Source organism: Rhea pennata, chromosome 26, assembly GCF_028389875.1.
Source record: "Rhea pennata isolate bPtePen1 chromosome 26, bPtePen1.pri, whole genome shotgun sequence".
NCBI classification, from domain to species: domain Eukaryota; kingdom Metazoa; phylum Chordata; class Aves; order Rheiformes; family Rheidae; genus Rhea; species Rhea pennata.
In genome coordinates, this window is record NC_084688.1 from 2,967,799 (window position 1) to 2,985,065 (window position 17,267).

Sequence of the window (17,267 nt, forward strand, 5' to 3'; positions counted from 1 at the left end):
CTCCGAGGATGCTCCGTCCTTGAGTGAGACTTGATGGGATACTTCACCGAGCTGTAAATGGGCTTTCACTAATTAAATTTCATTATTTTCACTAATTAAACCTGCCCTCATCCAGGGAAGGGAGGCACCTGTGAGCGCGGCCGCCCCGTCTCAACGGGCAGCTCTTGCTGGCGATGGTTTGTCCCTGCTCCATCCCACCTCCCCAGCTTGGAGGCTCCTGCATTTGCTCCTCTCGTTTTTCACCAAGCGGGATAGAGGCTGCAGCAAGACGGCGGGGCCAGCGCAGGGCCTGGCCCTGCTCGGCGTCACCGCGGGGTCCATCCGGAGTGAGCCGCGTCCAAAGGATGCTCCGCCCGGAAATCAAACCCTTGGAGCCTTTGGTTTAGATCCAGAGAGGTGACAGCAGACTTTTAAGAGACCCGCTGGCATTGCACGGAGCCGGGAAAGGGCTGCATGCTCGCTGGGGCAGCGAAACGGGTGAAGGGGTTTAACGAGAAGCACTGGTGAGCCCGTTCACCCAAGGAGCCGGGGAGGCTCCAGCGGGAGCAGAAGTTTCCACTCACCTCCGCTGGCTGCCAGCCCGGCCCCGGTGCAGATGCAGCCCATGTGAGCGGGCGTCTCCGGCTGCCCGGCTCCGCGTGGGGTTTTTCCTGGGGTGGCTCCGGCACGCAGAGCTGCCGGCCGCTGCCAGGCCTTGGGCAAGGGGACGGGAGTGGAGCAGAGTCAACACGCTCAGGGACGTCTTGCAAAGCCGGAGCCGAGCCCGGGCAGCGCGTTACCCCCGAGGAGCAGCTCGGAGGCGGTTTCGCCCCCGCTGGGGGGCTGCTGGGGACCCGCTGCACCCACAGCAGGTTAATCTTATCAAAAAAAAAAAAAAAAAAAAAGGCTCAGAAAGCAGACAGGAGGTGGGAGAGGGAAGGGATCTCTGCAGAGACCAGGAAAGGCTGCAGCATTTCGTCCCTCTCCCCTCGCCAGTGCAGTTTAACCCATCGCTGCAGGGTCAGGGCGAAGCAGGACACAGTTGTCTTTTAACAAGCGGCACAGGCAGGGGCAGAGGAGCGCGGCACGCGGCGAGGGGGAAGCGTTTCGGGAGGCGGAGGAAGCCGGTGCCCGTTCGGTGGTGCCCGGGGTGGGTTCATGGGCCGGGGCGGTCGCGCTGGGAGCGCGCGGGGACGTCGCCCCGCTCCCGGGAGCGCTGCGGGCGCCTGCGGGGCCCTGCTGTCCCCCACCGCAGGGCGTCCGGTCACCCCGTCCCGGCCTCGGTCCTCCGACCCGCCCGGAGCATCTCCCTGGGTTGGGATATAATTAGGAAATCGTGCAGGCGGCGAGGGATGGAGGGATGGAGCCGGGGGCGCCGGGCAGCGGCGGGGCGGCGGGGCAGCCGGGCCGGGCGGCGGGGGGCTGCCGGGGTGCTCCGGGGGCGGAGAGGACGAGGAGGGGGAGGAGGAGGAGGAGGAGGAGGGGGAGGAGGGACTTGCAGGCCCTTTTTCGCCGCCGCCGCCGCGGCGGGCGGGCAGAGGGAGGCAGCGCGGCCGCGGCACCGGCTGCTCGGGGCGGGGGGGATGTGAGGCGGCGCCGCCGCCCCGGGGAACCATGGCCGGGCTCCTGCCGCCGCTGCCGCCGCTCCTGCCGCCGCTCCTGCCGCTCCTGCCGCTGCTGCTGCTGCTGCCGGCGGTGAGTGCCGGGGCCCCGGAGCGCCCGTCGCGGCGCCGGGGAGGGAGCCGCGACGGAGCCTCCCGGGGGGGTGGGGGGGGAGCCGCGCAGGGAGCCCCGAGGAGCGGGCCCGGGGCGCCGGGAGGGAGCGGGGTGCCGCGGGCAGGGCCGGGGGCGCGGGCAGAGCGCCCCTGGGTGCCCGCGGCGGCGGGCGGCGGCGGGCGACCGGGCACCGACGGCTCCTGAACCCGGCCTGGTGCCGCCGGCCCCGAGCTGGCCTCGCTCAGCCCTTTTCCGCCGGGAGGGCCGTGAGCAGCCCCCACCCTGGTGCCCCCGTCTCCCACCGTCCGGCGTCTCCCGATCTCCCCCGGACCTGCCCTGCCCTTCCCGGCTCCCCGCTGGCTGCCCGGAGCGCAGGGACGGGGCCCCGTGTCCCGTTCCCCCACCCCACCCCACCCCACCCCGAGCGAGCCCCCCGCCACGGGGGGAGCCGCGACGGCGGCCGAGCCGAACCGCAGGGCACGGGCGGGCAGAAAGAGGGCTTTCGGTGCGGGGGAGGCGGCGTGGGTCCCGGGGGGCCCGTTAGGCGTCAGCGGGGACATGAAAGCGGCAGCTTCAGCCGGCCTCTCGCAGAGCCTCGGGGGGAGCGCGCCGCTCCGGGGGTCTCCGGGCCCCCGGCTGTCGGGCTGCCCACGCTCGCCCTGTCCCCGGGGTCTCCGCGGCAGCCGGAGAGGCAGGGACCGTGCGGGGGAATCGACTGGATCGGTTTTACCCCCGGGGGAATAACATCCCCGGGGGCAGCGTCTCCCGCGACCCCCTCCCGGCGTCCGGGCGCTGGCTGGCATTTCGGGCTGGATTTGACCCCTAGACGGAGCCCATGCGGCTCCGGGAGGAGAACCGCGGGGCTCTGCCGGTGGGGGGGGAGGGGGCGGGATTGGGAGGGGGGCAGAGAGCCCAGCTGCTGCTCCGAGCGCTCCCCGGGGCCGGGATGCAGCTGTGCGGCCGCCACCGCAGCCGGTGCCGCGACGCCCCGGCTCCCGCGCACCCCGGAGCCCCGCGGCGGCTGCCCGAAGCTCGGGGCTTGCTCGGAGCCAGGGGCTCGGCCTTTCCGAGACGCGGTGCTTCGCCAAGGAGCGCGGAGGCGGCCCGGCGGGCTCGCGGCCCCGGCGGGCTCGCGGCAGCCCCGGCGGACGCGGGCTCGCCGCTCGGCCCCCCTCCAGCTGCGGCGGCGCCTGCAGCCCCTGCTGCGGCGCAAAGCGCTTTGGTGCGCCGGGGGCGCGGAGGCCTCCAAGGCCGTGTCCTCGCCGGCACGGCCTGCTGCGACGGCAGGATGCCCTGACGGGATGCAGAAAGCAATTAAAAGCTCACAAAGGTGTTGCGTCCCCCGCCCCCCCAGCGCATCACCCCCCATCCCGTTTCGGTCCAGCTGTCAAAATGCTTTATGGTGTTAATACCCGTGGCTTTGTCGACAGGAGTTGTGTTAATAACATGCACATTGCAGCGGGCTAATGCAGACCATGTGCCCCCCTCGCAAGCGCTTTGGCCTTTACGGGGGTCTCAGCGCCGGAGCCGCAGAGCTGGACGGGAAGCGCGGGCGGGAGAAGCAGCACCAGGGGCGGGAAGCTGCTTTTTCCACGCTGTTTAGCAGCGCGCGGGGCTGGGGGGGCAGTGGCAGCGGTCGCTCCAGCGTTGCCGGCCCCGGCTGCGCTGGCCCCCTCCCTCCCAGCCCTGTCTACAGCACGGTGCATTCGGTAGCTCCCCCCCTTGCCAGCCCTCGGGACCCCCCCCCCACCCCCCGCGCTGCTGCAGCATCTGCCCCTCCGGCAGGGCGGGGGAACGCGCAACGCGGGGCGGCGGCGGCAGCAGCAGCAGCACCGGGGCGAGCGCCAGCCCGGAGGCGCCGCAGGCAGCGGGCAAGCCGTGGCCGAGCCGGGTTTGGCCCGCGGGAGAGGCGTCGAGCTGTGCAAAGCCAGCCCGTTTCCCGGCTGGCGTTGAGGGGGTGCAGCCCCCCCCCCCCCCGCGCCGGTGCAGCTGGGGCGCAGCGCCGCGGGCGGCTGCCAGCCCGGGCTGGCGAAGCCGCGCCAGCGCCCCGCGCGCCCGCTTTCAAGCGCCGGGTAATTGGAGCACTTTGTCATTCAAATGCCTATAATTGGCGCTGCTTTGTCTCGGGCCGGGCCGCGCGGCGCGCCGAGCCGAGTTCATAACCGGAGCCGAGTCCATAACCGGTGCGGAGGCGGCCAAGGGGCCGGCGAGGCAGCCGGAGGCACGGGGAGGGGGGGCAGCTCCTCCTGGCACGAGGCCGGAGGCAGCTCCCACTGCTTCCCGTGAAGACGGCTTCGCTCCGCCGCCCCCGGCGCGGGAAGCAGCAGAAAACAGCCCCGGCAAAACTCCGGCTGCCGCTAGCCGCTCGCCAGCCCCGCCGCCCCGGACGGGAGGCTTCCTGCGCCCGTTTCGGGGACGGGCCGCTCCGTGAGCGCAGCCGGAGCCGCAAAGCGCCTGCGCCGAGCTGCCCTGACCGCAGCGCTGGCGGCGGTTTATTGCTTCCGAATGAGGCGGCGGGCGGCTCGACGAGCAAACCCGCTCGAGCGCGTTAGGCGAGAACGTCGCTGGGGGTCTCGGCGCCCTCCCCAAAGTCGTTTCCACCACCGAGGCTCGGACTCTGCGTCCCAACGTGCAGTAAAACCGCCGCGCGGAGCCGGGCGCCGGCTTTCCGAACGCCCCCGCCGCAGCTGGCCAGACTGCCGGCCCCTTCCCGGGCCGGGGGGGCTGCGTTTCTCCGCTGCCCGCGCCGTTAGCCCTCGCCGGCTGACGCGGGCCGCCTCCGGGCTCTGCTTCCCCCCCTCCCCCCCCCCCCCCCGCAGGGACCCGCCTGGGGCTCCAAGGAGAAGTGTTTCACCAAGCTGTACACGGCGAGCGGCGAGTGCTGCAAAGCGTGCAACCTGGGCGAGGGCGTCGCGCAGCCCTGCGGCGTGAACCAGACCGTCTGCGAGCCCTGCCTCGACAGTGAGTGGAGCGGCCCGCGCGCCCCTGCGCCCAGCGCGGCGCGCGCCCCGGGGCTCCGCAGCCTCCGCGCGCCCGGCCGGCTCCCCGCGCGCGGCCTCTTTCCCTGGGTTATTATTTTTATTTAAGGCAGGAAAGCTCGCAGAGTAAGAGCGAGGTTGGTGGGGGCGAGGCAGATCCCGGCGGTGCCCGGCAGAGCGGGGCGCAGGGCCGGCCGCCGGCGGGCTCCTCGCCCGGCTCCGATGCTCCGTGAACGTCAGGGATGCGTGCCGGAGACCTGGATAAATGCGTACAGCTGGCGCGGCCCCAGCTGCTATTATTTTGAGCAACGCCACGATAGGCGTAAGCAAGCTCCTCGCCAAATTTACCGCTGCGAACTCTCTGAAGGCCCCGAGCGGGGCTGGCGCCAGGCGCTAGCAGGAACATCGGTGCGAGCGGGAAGGGGCCGGCGTCCGCGGGGCCCCCTCCAGCCCCGGGGAAGGGCTGCCAACACGCGGGGCGGCGCTGAAAATACCCCTGCCCTCCTGCAAAACGGCTCGCGGGGCCGGCTCGAACGCCGGGGCCGGCTGCGTCCCGCGCAGGCCTTGCCGGGGCGGCGGAGGGGGCGCGAGCGTTCGCCGCCCCCCGCGGGAGGATGCCAGGCGGGCGTCCCGCGGCGGCGGCGGCGGCTCCCCCCCGGGCCTTGGTTGCACGGTGCAACCCCAGAGCAGTGTGCCGGCGGCGAGGGAGGGGGGACACCAGCCGGCCGGTGAGGGCAGAAGACCCCCCCCCTCGGGGTGCCCGCGGGGGGCAGCTCCTGCCCTTGGTGCCAGCTGCGAAACGCCGGGGCAGGGCCCGGCACAGCTCTCCTCCGCCCCGCGGCTTTCGCCTGCGATTTCTTCCCGATTCGCTGGCCAAATTTATTTGCAAAAACTTGCTACTAACAAGGCACCACCCCAGCTAGAGGCCCCCCCGCCGGCCGGTCCCTGCACCAGCCCAAACGGCCACTTGCTTTTTTATTATTATTATTTTCCTCCTTGCCCCTCGCCAGCCGCCCCTGATTGCTGCCTCCTGATTTATTCATGCAGCTCCCCAGCCTCCATCGCTGCGGGAGGGAGGGAGCTGGGGGGGGGGGACCTTGAATCGCCGCTGTAATTGCTCGGCTCAGATACCTTTTGCTGCCGCTGAAAATGTGCCCACTCAGCCATATGCCTTTCCTGGCCACTTCCCCGCGCTAATGGCGCCTATCAATAATTCAGAATAATGTAAGGGCTTAGCCCAGGTTAATGGGTGCTGCGCACGCCGGCGGCCGCCCGGGGGGCGCAGGGCGCGGGGTCGGGGCGAGCGCCGGGGCGGCCCCGTCTCCGGGACGGCGGCCCCGAGCCGCGGGACCGGCGGAGCCCCCCGAGGGCCCGCGGCATTCGGGAGCCGCCTCTCGCCGAGCCGGGGCCGAGCAGCCCGAGGGCGCAGGACCCTTCTTCCCGCTGCGTCACCGAGGCGGTGGGACGGCGCCGGGGGCGGCTCGCCGGGCTGCGGGGGGGAGGCGGGGGGGGGAGGATTGATTTACGCGGCGGCATCAATCCTGCCGGGTGCCGCGAAACCGGAGCGCGAGCGGCCGGGCTCGGAGGAGAGCCAGCAGCTCGCGGGGCGACCCGCGGCGTCGAGCGCGGCCCCCGGCTCAGCCCGTCCTCTGCCCCCCCCACCCACCCAGGCGTGACCTACTCGGACACGGTGAGCGCCACGGAGCCGTGCAAGCCCTGCACGCAGTGCGTGGGGCTGCAGAGCATGTCGGCGCCCTGCGTGGAGTCGGACGACGCCGTGTGCCGCTGCGCCTACGGCTACTACCAGGAGGAGGCGAGCGGCAGCTGCCGGGAGTGCCGGGTCTGCGAGGTCGGCTTCGGCCTCATGTTCCCGTGCCGGGACGCGCAGGACACCGTCTGCGAGGAGTGCCCCGAGGGCACCTTCTCGGACGAGGCCAACTTCGTGGACCCCTGCCTGCCCTGCACCGTGTGCGAGGAGAACGAGGTGCTGGTGCGGGAGTGCACGGCCGCCTCCGACGCCGAGTGCCGAGGTACCGCGGCCCCCGCGCCGGCTGCCGCCCCCTCCCAGCGCCCCGGCCCGGCGCGGCGGCGGCAGCGGCGGGAGGGTGGGGGGGAGAAGTGGGGCTTTGCGGAGGCGGCGGGCGCCGGGGCGGCTCCCTCCCGGCTGATCCCTTGGAAGGGTCGAGGAAACGGAGGCGCGAGCCGAGGAGCACAGGACGCGCTTTGTTCGCCGCCCGGCGCGCTCCGGGCCGCCGGCGTGCCGCCGGCCTCCCCGCGGCGCTCCGCTTTCCGCGCCGGCTCCCCGTGCCGCGCCGAAAGGCAGAGGGGAACGTGGCTCGGCGCCCGCCGCGGCCCCCCGGGTGCAAAACCGGGCTGGGGGGGGGGGGGATGGCGGCACCGCCGCGGCCGGGCCCCGCGTGCAGCCCGGTTCGGGCCGTCCCGCGGCGGACGCCGCCATCCCTTCCTTCTCCCCTCCGGCCGGCCAGACCTGCACCCGCGCTGGGTGACGCAGACGCCGTCGCCGGCGGGCTCCGACAGCCCCGAGCCCGTCACCCGGGACTCGCCCAGCACCGAGCCGGCGCCCAGCACCGCGCCGGACGCCGTCACCACCGTCATGGGCAGCTCGCAGCCCGTCGTGAGCCACGGCACCGCCGACAACCTCATCCCCGTCTACTGCTCCATCCTGGCGGCCGTGGTGGTGGGGCTCGTGGCCTACATCGCGTTCAAAAGGTGGGGGCCGGCGGCGAGGCGGGAGGGGGGCGGGCTGCGCCCCCGGTGCTCCTCCGCGCCCCCCTTGGGGGGGGGGGGAGGGGGGGGGCTGCAAACCCGGAGGGGGCGAACGCGGGGCGGGCGGCTCCGGCGGGAGCAACGCCCGTCGCCTCGCCGGCGCAGGTGGAACAGCTGCAAGCAGAACAAGCAGGGCGCCAACAACCGCCCGGCCACCCAGTCGCCCTCGCCCGAGGGCGAGAAGCTGCACAGCGACAGCGGCATCTCCGTCGACAGCCAGAGCCTGCACGACCAGCAGCCGCCGGGCCAGGGCACGCAGGCGCCAGGTAGGGGCGAGCGCGGCGCGGCGGGGGCCCGGCGGCGGCGGGCATCCTGACGCCGCTGCGCTCTCCCGGCAGCACCCAAGGGCGACGGGAGCCTCTACGGCAGCCTGCCGCCGGGCAAGCGGGAGGAGGTGGAGAAGCTGCTGAGCAGCTCGGCCGAGGAGACCTGGCGGCGGCTGGCGGCCGAGCTGGGCTACCAGGAGGAGCACGTGGAGGCCTTCACGCGGGACGAGGCGCCCGCCCGCGCCCTCCTGGCCGACTGGGCGCCCAAGGAGACGGCCACCCTGGAGGCCCTGCTGGCCGCCCTGCGCAGGATCCAGCGCGCCGACATCGCCGACAGCCTGGGCAGCGAGTCCACGGCCACGTCACCCGTGTGAGCGGCGCCCGCGCCGGGGAGGCGCTGCCCGCCGGCCCCGCTGCCCGCCCCGCTCCCGGCGCTCCCTCCTTCCCCAGCCCCTCGGCCCTCCCCGCGCCGCTCCGCTTCTCCCCTGCTTCCTCCGGCGCGCCGTTCCCGCCGCGGCCCTTCCCGCGCCCCGAAAGCCAGCTGCGAGCGGAGGAGCGCGGCTCCGGCGCAGAGAACTGCCGGCGTCGTGACGCGAGTGGGACGCGGGCGGGCGGCGCCGGGCCCGACCCAGACTGTGAACCTCCGGGGACGGAGCGGGGCAGCCGGGACCCCCCTGTTCCCTCCTTCCCCGGGCTCGGCCGGCGCCGCTGCCGGAGCCGAGCTCCACGGCGCATCGGCAAAGCCCGAGGAGCTCCGTCCGGAGGGGCGGCTGCTACGGCGCGGGGGCCGCCGGCGGCTCCCCGGCGGGAAACCGGGGCTTTTTGCAGGGAAAAAGACTGCAAAGGCACAGCCGTGCCAGGCGCCCGCCTCCCGCGGACGGAGGGAGGCTCCGATTTTGCAGCCTGCGTCTTTGCTCGAACTTTGCTCCCGGTCTCGGCCGGCAGCTCGGCGTGGAGCCCGGAGAGCCGCCCGCGCCGAAAATGATCGCCGCCACGCTGAGAAACCGGGGGGAAAAAGCGAGGGATTTGGGCGCCGCGCCCCGAGCCGCGGGGGCTCGCGGAGGGAGAGCTCGGCGTTCGCCGGCGGCGCCGAGCCCGGAGCCCTTCGAAACCTTCGGGGGATTTTACTCGCCGCGCTCGGGAGCTGGAAAAACACGGGCCGAAGGCAGCTCTCCGGGCCGGGACACCGAACGCCTCCCGCCTTCCCGCGAGTTAATCTGCCCGGCACAAAGGTCCCTTTGCAGGAACAACCCCGGGATGCTCCGGGCGCCGGCTGCCCACGCCAAAGCCATCGGTGGGAAAACCCGGCCCAGATGCGGCTCTGCTTCCCCCCCCCCCCCCCCGAAGCCCGGCTCGCTCCCGTCACCGAGCCCGAGGACGCGGCTCCGAGCTCGCGGCGGGGACGTCGCCTCCGGCGGCACCCGCCCGCGCCGAGCGGCTCCGGCACGAACTGAGCCGGGCGAGAAGGGAGCGCGCCCCGAACCGGAACCGTGCCAGAACCGAATCGCTGTTCTTCGGGACGGTCTGGCCACGGTCTCGGGTCCCGGTACGGCAAAGGCTCCTATCCTCGCCCCTTCGCCCGGCTGCCGGAGCCGCGGCGAGCCCAGCGCCCAAAGAGAAGCCGCGGGATGCCGCAAATCCCTGGCTGGAAACAGGAGAAAAGGGGGGGGGAAAAAAAAGGGAAAAAAAAAAACCCAAAGAGGGGAAAAATAAGCCAAAGCTAGTGTTCGTCGGTACGTTTTGTGTCCTTTTATGATGTTTCCGTTGTACAGAGGTGACGCGTTTCTCCCGTCGCTGCCCCGGCCCCGCGAGCGCCCGTGTCTCGGCGGGTCCCGCGGGGGGATAACGGAGGCGCCGGGCGCGTGCCCAGCGTCGCCTCCCCGCCCTTAAAAACAGACAAACAAACAAAACAACAACAACAACAAAAAAAAACCCAACCCCCCCCCCCCCCGAGGCTCGTGCCTTCGTGCCAGGAAAGGCGGCCTCGGCGCGGGCTCGCGCACGGCAGCGTTCACGCGTCGCCGTTTTTACAGGCCTGTAATAGGATGCTCCAACATAGCTGGTTTTATTCTCAGCTTGGCCCGAGTCTCTCCCGGAAATATAACAGGGCTATGTGCACATAAAAGGCCCCCCCCCCCCCATCCTTCTTCTTCGGGCTCCCACCCGATGCTGCAAATAAACAAGGGAAACTAATTGCAATCAATCCATTAGGTTTTAATCCGCTTCCTCTTAATCCCCGTCCTCCCAAGGGAGCAAGGCTGGAGCAGAGAAGAGGAGCTGAAAGCAGGAGCCGAAAGGCTTTTAGCTGCGGGGAAGGAGCCGGAGGGGAGAGCGCGGGAACGGGGCTGCGCGCGGTGGTCTCCGCGTGCGGGACCGGCTGCATTAGCTGCTCCCTGGGGAGAGGAGCCTGATTTATGGTTAGTGCAGGAGGAGGAATATTAGCAATAAGGTCTGGAAAAGGAACCTGGTGTTTGCACGGGCTGGTGAGCAGGGCTGGGGGAAAAGGGCCCTGGAAAACTTCCTTTCCCGTCTTTATAGGTCCCGGCGGAGGGAGAGATCGGCCCCTCGCTTAATCTCGCATCTGCTGCGATGGGAGGGGAGGGAGGCAGCCGAGCGCCCGGCACGGCCACCGCTCCGGCCGGGATCGCCTCCGGCATCGCCGCACCGCGCTGGGCAGAGAGCCCCCCCCAGCTGCAGCCCGAGCCACCGCTGCGCTCAAAAGCTCCCGGTCAAAACTCATCGGTCAACCCCCAAAAAAGGGGGGGGGGGGGAGAAAGAAAAAAGCCCCCCCGGGGCTCCGAGGTGCTTCCGGCCGGCCACGCAGCCGGCTCCGCGGAGGGCCGGCGCGGGAAGCCGAGCTCCCAGGGGAGCAGGCAGGGCTCCGCGAGCCGAGCGGCTGCGGCCGGCGGGCCCTGATCTCACCTATATTTCTTCCCCGCGCATCTGTCCGCCTCCGCAAACGAGCCGAGCAAACGGTCTTGCAGGTCTTTCCCAGCGCTTTAGCCAAGCTCCGGGGCTGGAATCTGGCTCCGGGGAGCTGCGGCGCTGGCTAGAGCCCCCCGGCCCCGCGCTCCCGCGGCTTTGGACGTTTGGCTGCTCGCGGGTCGCTCCTGCCTCCTCGCACCCGCGGGCGAAATCTGGCAGCCACATGCCGGTGAGAGCCGCATTCCCGGCTAATGGGAAGCAGGTCGGGCACGGAGCCGGGGGCGCCGGCCGGCCGCCGCTCCGTGCCGCACGGCTGCCTCGGGGTCCCGCGGCGGCAGGAGGCAGCCCCGGGCGCGTGTGTTTTTGGGGTGCCAGCAAGGGAGACGGGGTGACACCCGCGCGGCGGCCCAGCAAGGCACCAGCATCCCTCGGCAACTCCCGTCGCTGCTACCGAACCGTCTCGGCAAGGCCAAGAGGGGCCGGCGCTGCCCAAAACCGGCCCAGGAAACCCAGGATGAGCCCAGGGACACCGGGGAGAGGAGACAACGGAGCCACATAGGGAAACCCCAAACCCACCCAGCGAGCACTAAGGATGGCCCAGCAGAAACCACAGCTGCTGCTGCTCTGGTTTCCATTATATCACTTCAAAATGCAAATTGCTGCCAGCTGGAAGCTGCCCCGGCCCAGGCGGGCAGCACCTGATTGCAGCTTCCCGAACCCCTTTGCAGATGCTGGCTTCACTCGAAGCTAAAAAGAAACCGCTCGGGTTTTAGACAGTGGTTTTGGTCTAGGAAAGCAGAGGGGGAAGCTGCCATCTGGGCACGAGAAGGCAGCGAGTGAGCGGCCGGTTTCCCTGGCCGGGGGAGCTGCAGCAGCTCCTCCGAAGCCTGCCCCGTGCCGGGGAGCCCTGCAAAGCCCCGCGCCGCCGAGCAGCTTTGCAGGAAACTTGCCAGCAGCTCGTTTTCCTGGTCTTTTAATTATTTCCTTTATTTCAGTTTGGGGAGGGGGGATGATTTACAGACGCGAGGAGAAAGTGGTCGTTCTGGTTTGCTTCCAAAGAGGGCTGAAGACGGAGCCGCTGGAGCGGGAGAAAGCCGCGGTGCGGCCGGGCGCAGCCGCCTTTCTCCCGGTGCGGAGGGACCTCGGGGGCAGGCGAGGGCGATTCGCGCTCCCGGGCGCGCGGAGCCCGCGCGGAGCCGCCGTCCCGGGAAAGCGGCTCCTGCGGGGGCGAGCGCCGAGCCGCACGCCCTGGGGGGGAGGCGGCGAAGGGGTTTTGCTCCCCCTGGAAGGGGGAGGCGGGATGCTCCGGCCCGTTCCTCAGCTCCGAGCGGGGGCTCGTTTTCCCAGCGGGAAAACCGGCGCGTCGGAGCGCTGCTCGGGGGTTAGCTCCCAGGCTGGTTCATCACTGCCTTGTCTAAAATAGCTGTTTCGCCCTTTTTCATTGCAGGCTGCTTGGTGTTGGAAATGTCTCTGGGTTTTAGCTTTAAAGACAAAAAAAAGGGGGTAAAAAATAGAAATCAGGACGAAATTTTCATCAGCTGCAAACCGAGAGTCTCCCGAGCGGCGCGCGCGGCCCCAGGCCCAGCCGGCCGTCGCCGGCGCTTTTGCTTTTGCCAGAGGAGAGGAGGATTTCTGGTTTTGCAACTAGGGGTGCTGGGCCGGGCGCCAGGCGAGCCGTGGGAAGGCAGCAAGCGGCGGCCGGCTCCGGCGCACCGCCGCGGACCCCGGCGGGCGGCCGCGCCGTGCCGCTCGCCTCCCTCCTCCGGCCGGGGCCGGGACGCCGCGGTCTCGCGGCGGAGCCTGATTTTTGCTTTTTTTCACTGAAAAACGGAAAGAAACGGCGGAGGCGGGGGGCAGCTCGGGCTTTGCTCGCCGCCGAGCGGGAAGGGGGGCGGCTCGCCGCGGGGCCGGCCCGGCCGTGAGCTCGGCTGCAGCGCGCACCCGTTCTGCCCCCAGCTCATTTTATTTATTTATTTTTTTTTCCTCGTGTGGCTTTCGTGGCTGGAAAGGTTTTGTTCCGGCTCTAATTGCTTCAAACCTGCTCTTCAGCCCGGAGTAATCAGAGCGCTTGGGAGAGCTGCTTCGGCTCGGACCTGGAGGACGCCCAAGGCGACGCACATGCGACTGCAGGCTCCGAAACCGCCCGGAGCCCGGCGCGGGCCGGGGGCCCCGCGCACCGCGGGGAGGGCGCGCGGCCTTCCGACGGGCTGGCGGCGGGGCAAGCCGGCGGGCAACCCGCCACGGACGGGGGCAAAGCCGGCGGCGCCTTCCTGGCGAGGATGAGGGCGAGCGGCACGGTCCCGCTTTCCTGGGGCTGGAAAAAAAAAAAACAAAAAAACAAAAAAAAAATATCACATTTTGCGGTGGCGATGCCGCCGGGGAGGACAGGGACCCACTCCCCAGCGCCGGCCTCGTTTCAATTATCCCCCCAATTAACTTCCTTCGCTTCGCTGGCGGATTCCGCCTGGGCACCCCGGGGTGCCGGCGCGGGAGGTGGCGGATGCTCCTTGCAGCTGAGCTGGCAGGCTGCAAGCAGGGAAGGGGGCAGGGAAAGGGGCAGCGAGGAAGAAGAGGCTGGAGCTGGGATGGGAAGGACGGAGCAATGCAGGAACGGGCGAGAAGAGGGACTGCAGCCGCTGCGAGCTGCCTTTCGGGAGAGCCCGGCGGCGCCTCGGCGCCCTGCGCCCGCTCCGCGCTGCCGGAGGACGTGGCCCCGGCCCCGGCTCGCCTCGCTCCCGGCCGATTTGCTTCGGATTCCCTCCTCTTGCCTGAGGGTTGAACCTTTAATCCCCTCCAGCAAGCGCTCCCCGCCACGTACCAGCCCCGGCGCCCCTGCGCTCGCCCGTCCCGTCCCGTCCCGTCCCGTCCCGTCCGCGGGGCTCTGCCGCTTGCCCCCGGCGGCTCCGCGTATCCGACCCCGGATCCAGCCCCGGATCCAGCCCCGTTCGCTGCTGCTTGCCCCGAACACGATTGCAACGGCAGCTGCTACGAAGCCCCCGCGGCTCAGCTGGTTCCCGCGTGCCCCTATACGTACTCACACGTATATATAAATATAGATATCTCTATACTTGGTGCTGCGGGAGCTGCTCAGCGCTCTTAGCCAGGCCGGGGCGCAGGGAGAGCCTGCAGCCCGCGTGCGTGCAAATGCGCCGCTGCCATAAAAACACATGGGAGCGTTTAGTTCCCTCACTGGATGACCAAAATAATAATAATAATAATAATGCACCAACGGATTATTATTATTAAACTGGGGAATGACAAATAATCTACCTCTGTGAAGAAGCCGTAGCGAGAAACAGCTGCGTAACATTCAGTTACACCAGATATTTTCCTGAAGCCCGGCAGCTGGCTGCGGACAGCCCGCCTTTGGGAGCCTCGGGGAGCAAAACCAGGGGAAAAAAACTGCTTTATGAAGAAAATATTTCATCAGTCAGGTGGCGCGGTTCGCGCTTTGGCTGAACGGCCGATGCAAAAACTAGACGGCCATCACCACGTTTGCAGAGGTAAATACGAGAGAGTGAAACTCGGTGGACTTTAGGCCGTCGCGGCCAGCGAAGCCTTTTTGCAGCAACCTGCTCTGAGCTTCGCGCTCGCCGCCAAACCCGGCCGGGTTTCGCGCGGCGTCGAGTCCCTCCGGCCGCACCTCCCACGGCCGCCAAAGCGGGGACTTAACGAGCCTCCAAGCTGCGTCTGAGCCGCGGAGCCGCTTCCCGGCCCCTTCGGCTCGTTTCCCCGTCTCGGCAGGGCCCGGCTGTAATAAGAATGATAAACTCGGTTAAAATATATATTTCTAAAAGCGCGTGACGTTTCCCGCCGCTCGCTGGGTCCCGAGGCCGGAGGAACGGCCGGTTCCCCGGCGCGGGCTGTTTCGCCTCCCGGTTCCCCGGCCAGTTAAGCTCGGGCTCCGGCTGCTCCCTTCCCGGCGGAGCCGAGCGGCTGCAAGGAGCCCCGGGGCCGGCGCTGAGCCGGGATGCGCGGCCGGCGAGGGCTGCTCGGCGCTGCGCACACCCGGCCGGTCGCCGTATTTTTTTTTTTTTTTTTTTTTTTTTTTGCAAACACCGGAGAGCTTTTTTTTTTGCTCGGTTGCGAGTTTCCCCAGGAGGGAGATAACGCGTACCGGCTTTCCTAGGGGCGGCAGCGGGACCGCTGATGCGGACAAGGCGCTTCGGTTTTCCTGCACCGTAAATCAGCCGTGGGTCCCCCGGCGCGGGGATTACCCCCGCTCTGCCGCGGGTAAATCATCGCCTCTCCGACAAAGTCCAGCGCAGGGACAAACGGCAACGGGGCTGCGTGGGGGGGGGGGAGCGTGATCCTCTGTTTTCCTCCCTTTCCTCTGGGAGGAGGTTTTAGGTCGTTTTTAGTGCCCGCTGCTTCCCCTGCTTTCCGTCAGCTGCGAGCTCGCCCGATGAAAAGGAAGAAACGAATAAATAAAAGCTGCCAGAAAAGCAGGCGCAAACCTGGGGGAAATAAAAACCTGGTTTCCAGTTTACAAGGCGAGGGGGGGGGGGGAAATAAGCCCGTCGTCCAGCAAAACCCAGCAGCAAGAGCAGCGCGGGGCCGAGGCCGGCGAGCCGCGAGGGCTGCCGCAGCCGCCCGCTGCGAGGGTCGCGTCGCCCGACTGCAACCCCCCTCCCCGAAAACGGAGGGTCCCGTGTCGGGATCGCCTGCTCCCGCCGGCCGACCGAAGATCCCGGCAAGGCGTGAGGTATAAACCTCCGAGCTGCCGGATCTGTATCTGTGATCTGTATCGCGGTGGCATCTTTCACCGCGTAACCTGGCAAAGCGGTTAATAATAATAATAATAATTTAACGGTTAATACCGTTAAAGCCTTCGGGGCGCGGATCCCGCCAGCTCCCGCCGGCCAGGCGCGGCTCAGGCCCCCCCAGCGCTTCGGACCGTGCGCCGGCGGGCGTCTCGCGCGCGGATTACGAGCACTTAACGCCTTCGGGCTGCGCTTGCAAAGCCGGGGAAGCGGCACCCGGCGCGGGGCCCGGCCGCGCGACTCGCACCCCGCTGCGCCCGCGGGGAACCCACGTCCCGGCTTTCGGGGGACCACGTCCCGGCTTTCAGGGAACCCATGTCCCCGGCTTTTGGGGAACCCACGTCCCGGCTTTCGGGGGACCCACATCCCGGCTTTCGGGGAACCCATGTCCCCGGCTTTTGGGGAACCCACGTCCCGGCTTTCAAGCAGAGCCTCTCTGGCCCCGGCACTCGCGGGACCCCGGCACCCCCCAGCCCGGAGCAGACTCATCCCTCCGGAGGAACCTGCCGCGCTGCCGATCCTGTGATTTACTGATAAAGCCCTACGTGTTCCCGATTTCCCCGGGGAGGGATTTTCCCCCCCACCTGCCCTTTGGCATCAGCTGTGCTTCCTCCCGCGGGGAGCGGGGAAGGGGCCGTATCGGGTTGCAGCCTTCACACGTTTCCAGGCGGTCGGAGCAGCGGTTCCCACCACCGAGGCCAGAAAGCTCGAGCTGTCAGGCCACCTAAACAGAAACACATGGTTGCAGCCCAGCTTGCCAAAAAAGCAACATAAACCAGGGAATCAAAGCGAGGGAGAAACTCGAGAAATAACCGTCGGGAGCGCGGGAGCGCTGGGAGCCGGAGCCGGGCAGCCGGCCTGGCCCGGGAGCAGCCCGGTGGCTCTCGCAAAAAGGGGCCGGAAGATGCTCAGAGCATTAAAAGAGAAGAATTTGAAACCCGAGCGAAACCCACCCGGCGGCCGAGCGGGCGGGGGCCGGCCAGACGGACCCGCCGCCGAGGGGGCTGCCCGAGCCGGGGCCGCGGGTGCCGGGCGAGCCACGCCGGCGCCCGGCAGCGCCCTCGGCCAAGCCGGGGACGAGTCCGGCCCCGGGCGCGAGAGCCGCCGCGGAGCAAACCTGGGGCCGCCGCGGCGAAACGGGAGCTACCGCTTGCATGTGGGCTGCGCAGCTAAACGCTCCGTTCGAGGTGGGGCGAAAAAAAATCCCATAGAAGCACTTAAAATATTTGCATTAAACACCCAACAAGCCTATCAGGATTAATAGCTTTACAGTAAATTCCAGACAAATTAATAACCATTAGCCCATCGCGTAAAAGCACTCCTGGAGTCTGCCTTGCCTAAGCCTCGCCGTAAATCACTTTTGCTCGCGGTAGCCGATGGTGAAACAGCGGCCGCCGAGGCACCGCGGGCCCCCGGCCCCCCCCCCCGGAGCTGCACCGACCCCCCCACTCCTCGGGGCTGCGGGCTCGGATTTACGCATTGCCGCGGGAGCCGGGGGCCGGCGGCAGCTGCAGGGCCAGGCTGAGGGGTGCTGCAGCCACTGCGACGCCCGTGCACCACGGGGCACCCAGCGAGCCCACCCCGGGGTGGGGGGTGGGGGGGGCCTCAGCTTCCTGCCATCCCCGGCACCCAGGGCGAGCCCGTGCCCAAAAACGGGACAGTTGGGCTGCGCCGGGTAAGGGCTGGTCGCCACCCATGCAGATGTTTGCTCTCCGTAACGAAAAAAAGCAGCGTAAAAGCTGCAGAAAGAGGCAGAGCCAATGCAATTAAGCTAAAAAAAATAAAAATAAAAAAAAAAATAAAAAAAAAAAGCCTTTGCCGGGCTTGAGAAGGTCTCCGGTTAACCAGCTCGC

At 68.9% G+C, this 17,267-nt stretch overlaps 1 protein-coding gene across 2 annotated transcripts; it reads left to right on the forward strand.

Annotated features, from left to right (window-relative positions):
- The first annotated feature begins 1,525 nt into the window (after positions 1-1,525).
- Positions 1,526-8,188, forward strand: NGFR (nerve growth factor receptor). Of its 2 annotated transcripts, XM_062595638.1 has the most exons (6): positions 1,526-1,674; positions 4,515-4,656; positions 6,344-6,703; positions 7,160-7,403; positions 7,566-7,726; positions 7,799-8,188. In XM_062595638.1, the coding sequence occupies exons 1-6, from the start codon at positions 1,594-1,596 to the stop codon at positions 8,098-8,100; spliced, it is 1,290 nt and encodes a 429-aa protein (XP_062451622.1). In that variant the 5' UTR covers positions 1,526-1,593; the 3' UTR covers positions 8,101-8,188. The 2 variants fall into 2 exon arrangements, with proteins under 2 accessions (XP_062451622.1, XP_062451623.1); XM_062595639.1 differs by lacking the exons at positions 1,526-1,674; positions 4,515-4,656 and adding an exon at positions 4,810-4,995.
- The last annotated feature ends 9,079 nt before the right edge of the window (positions 8,189-17,267 follow it).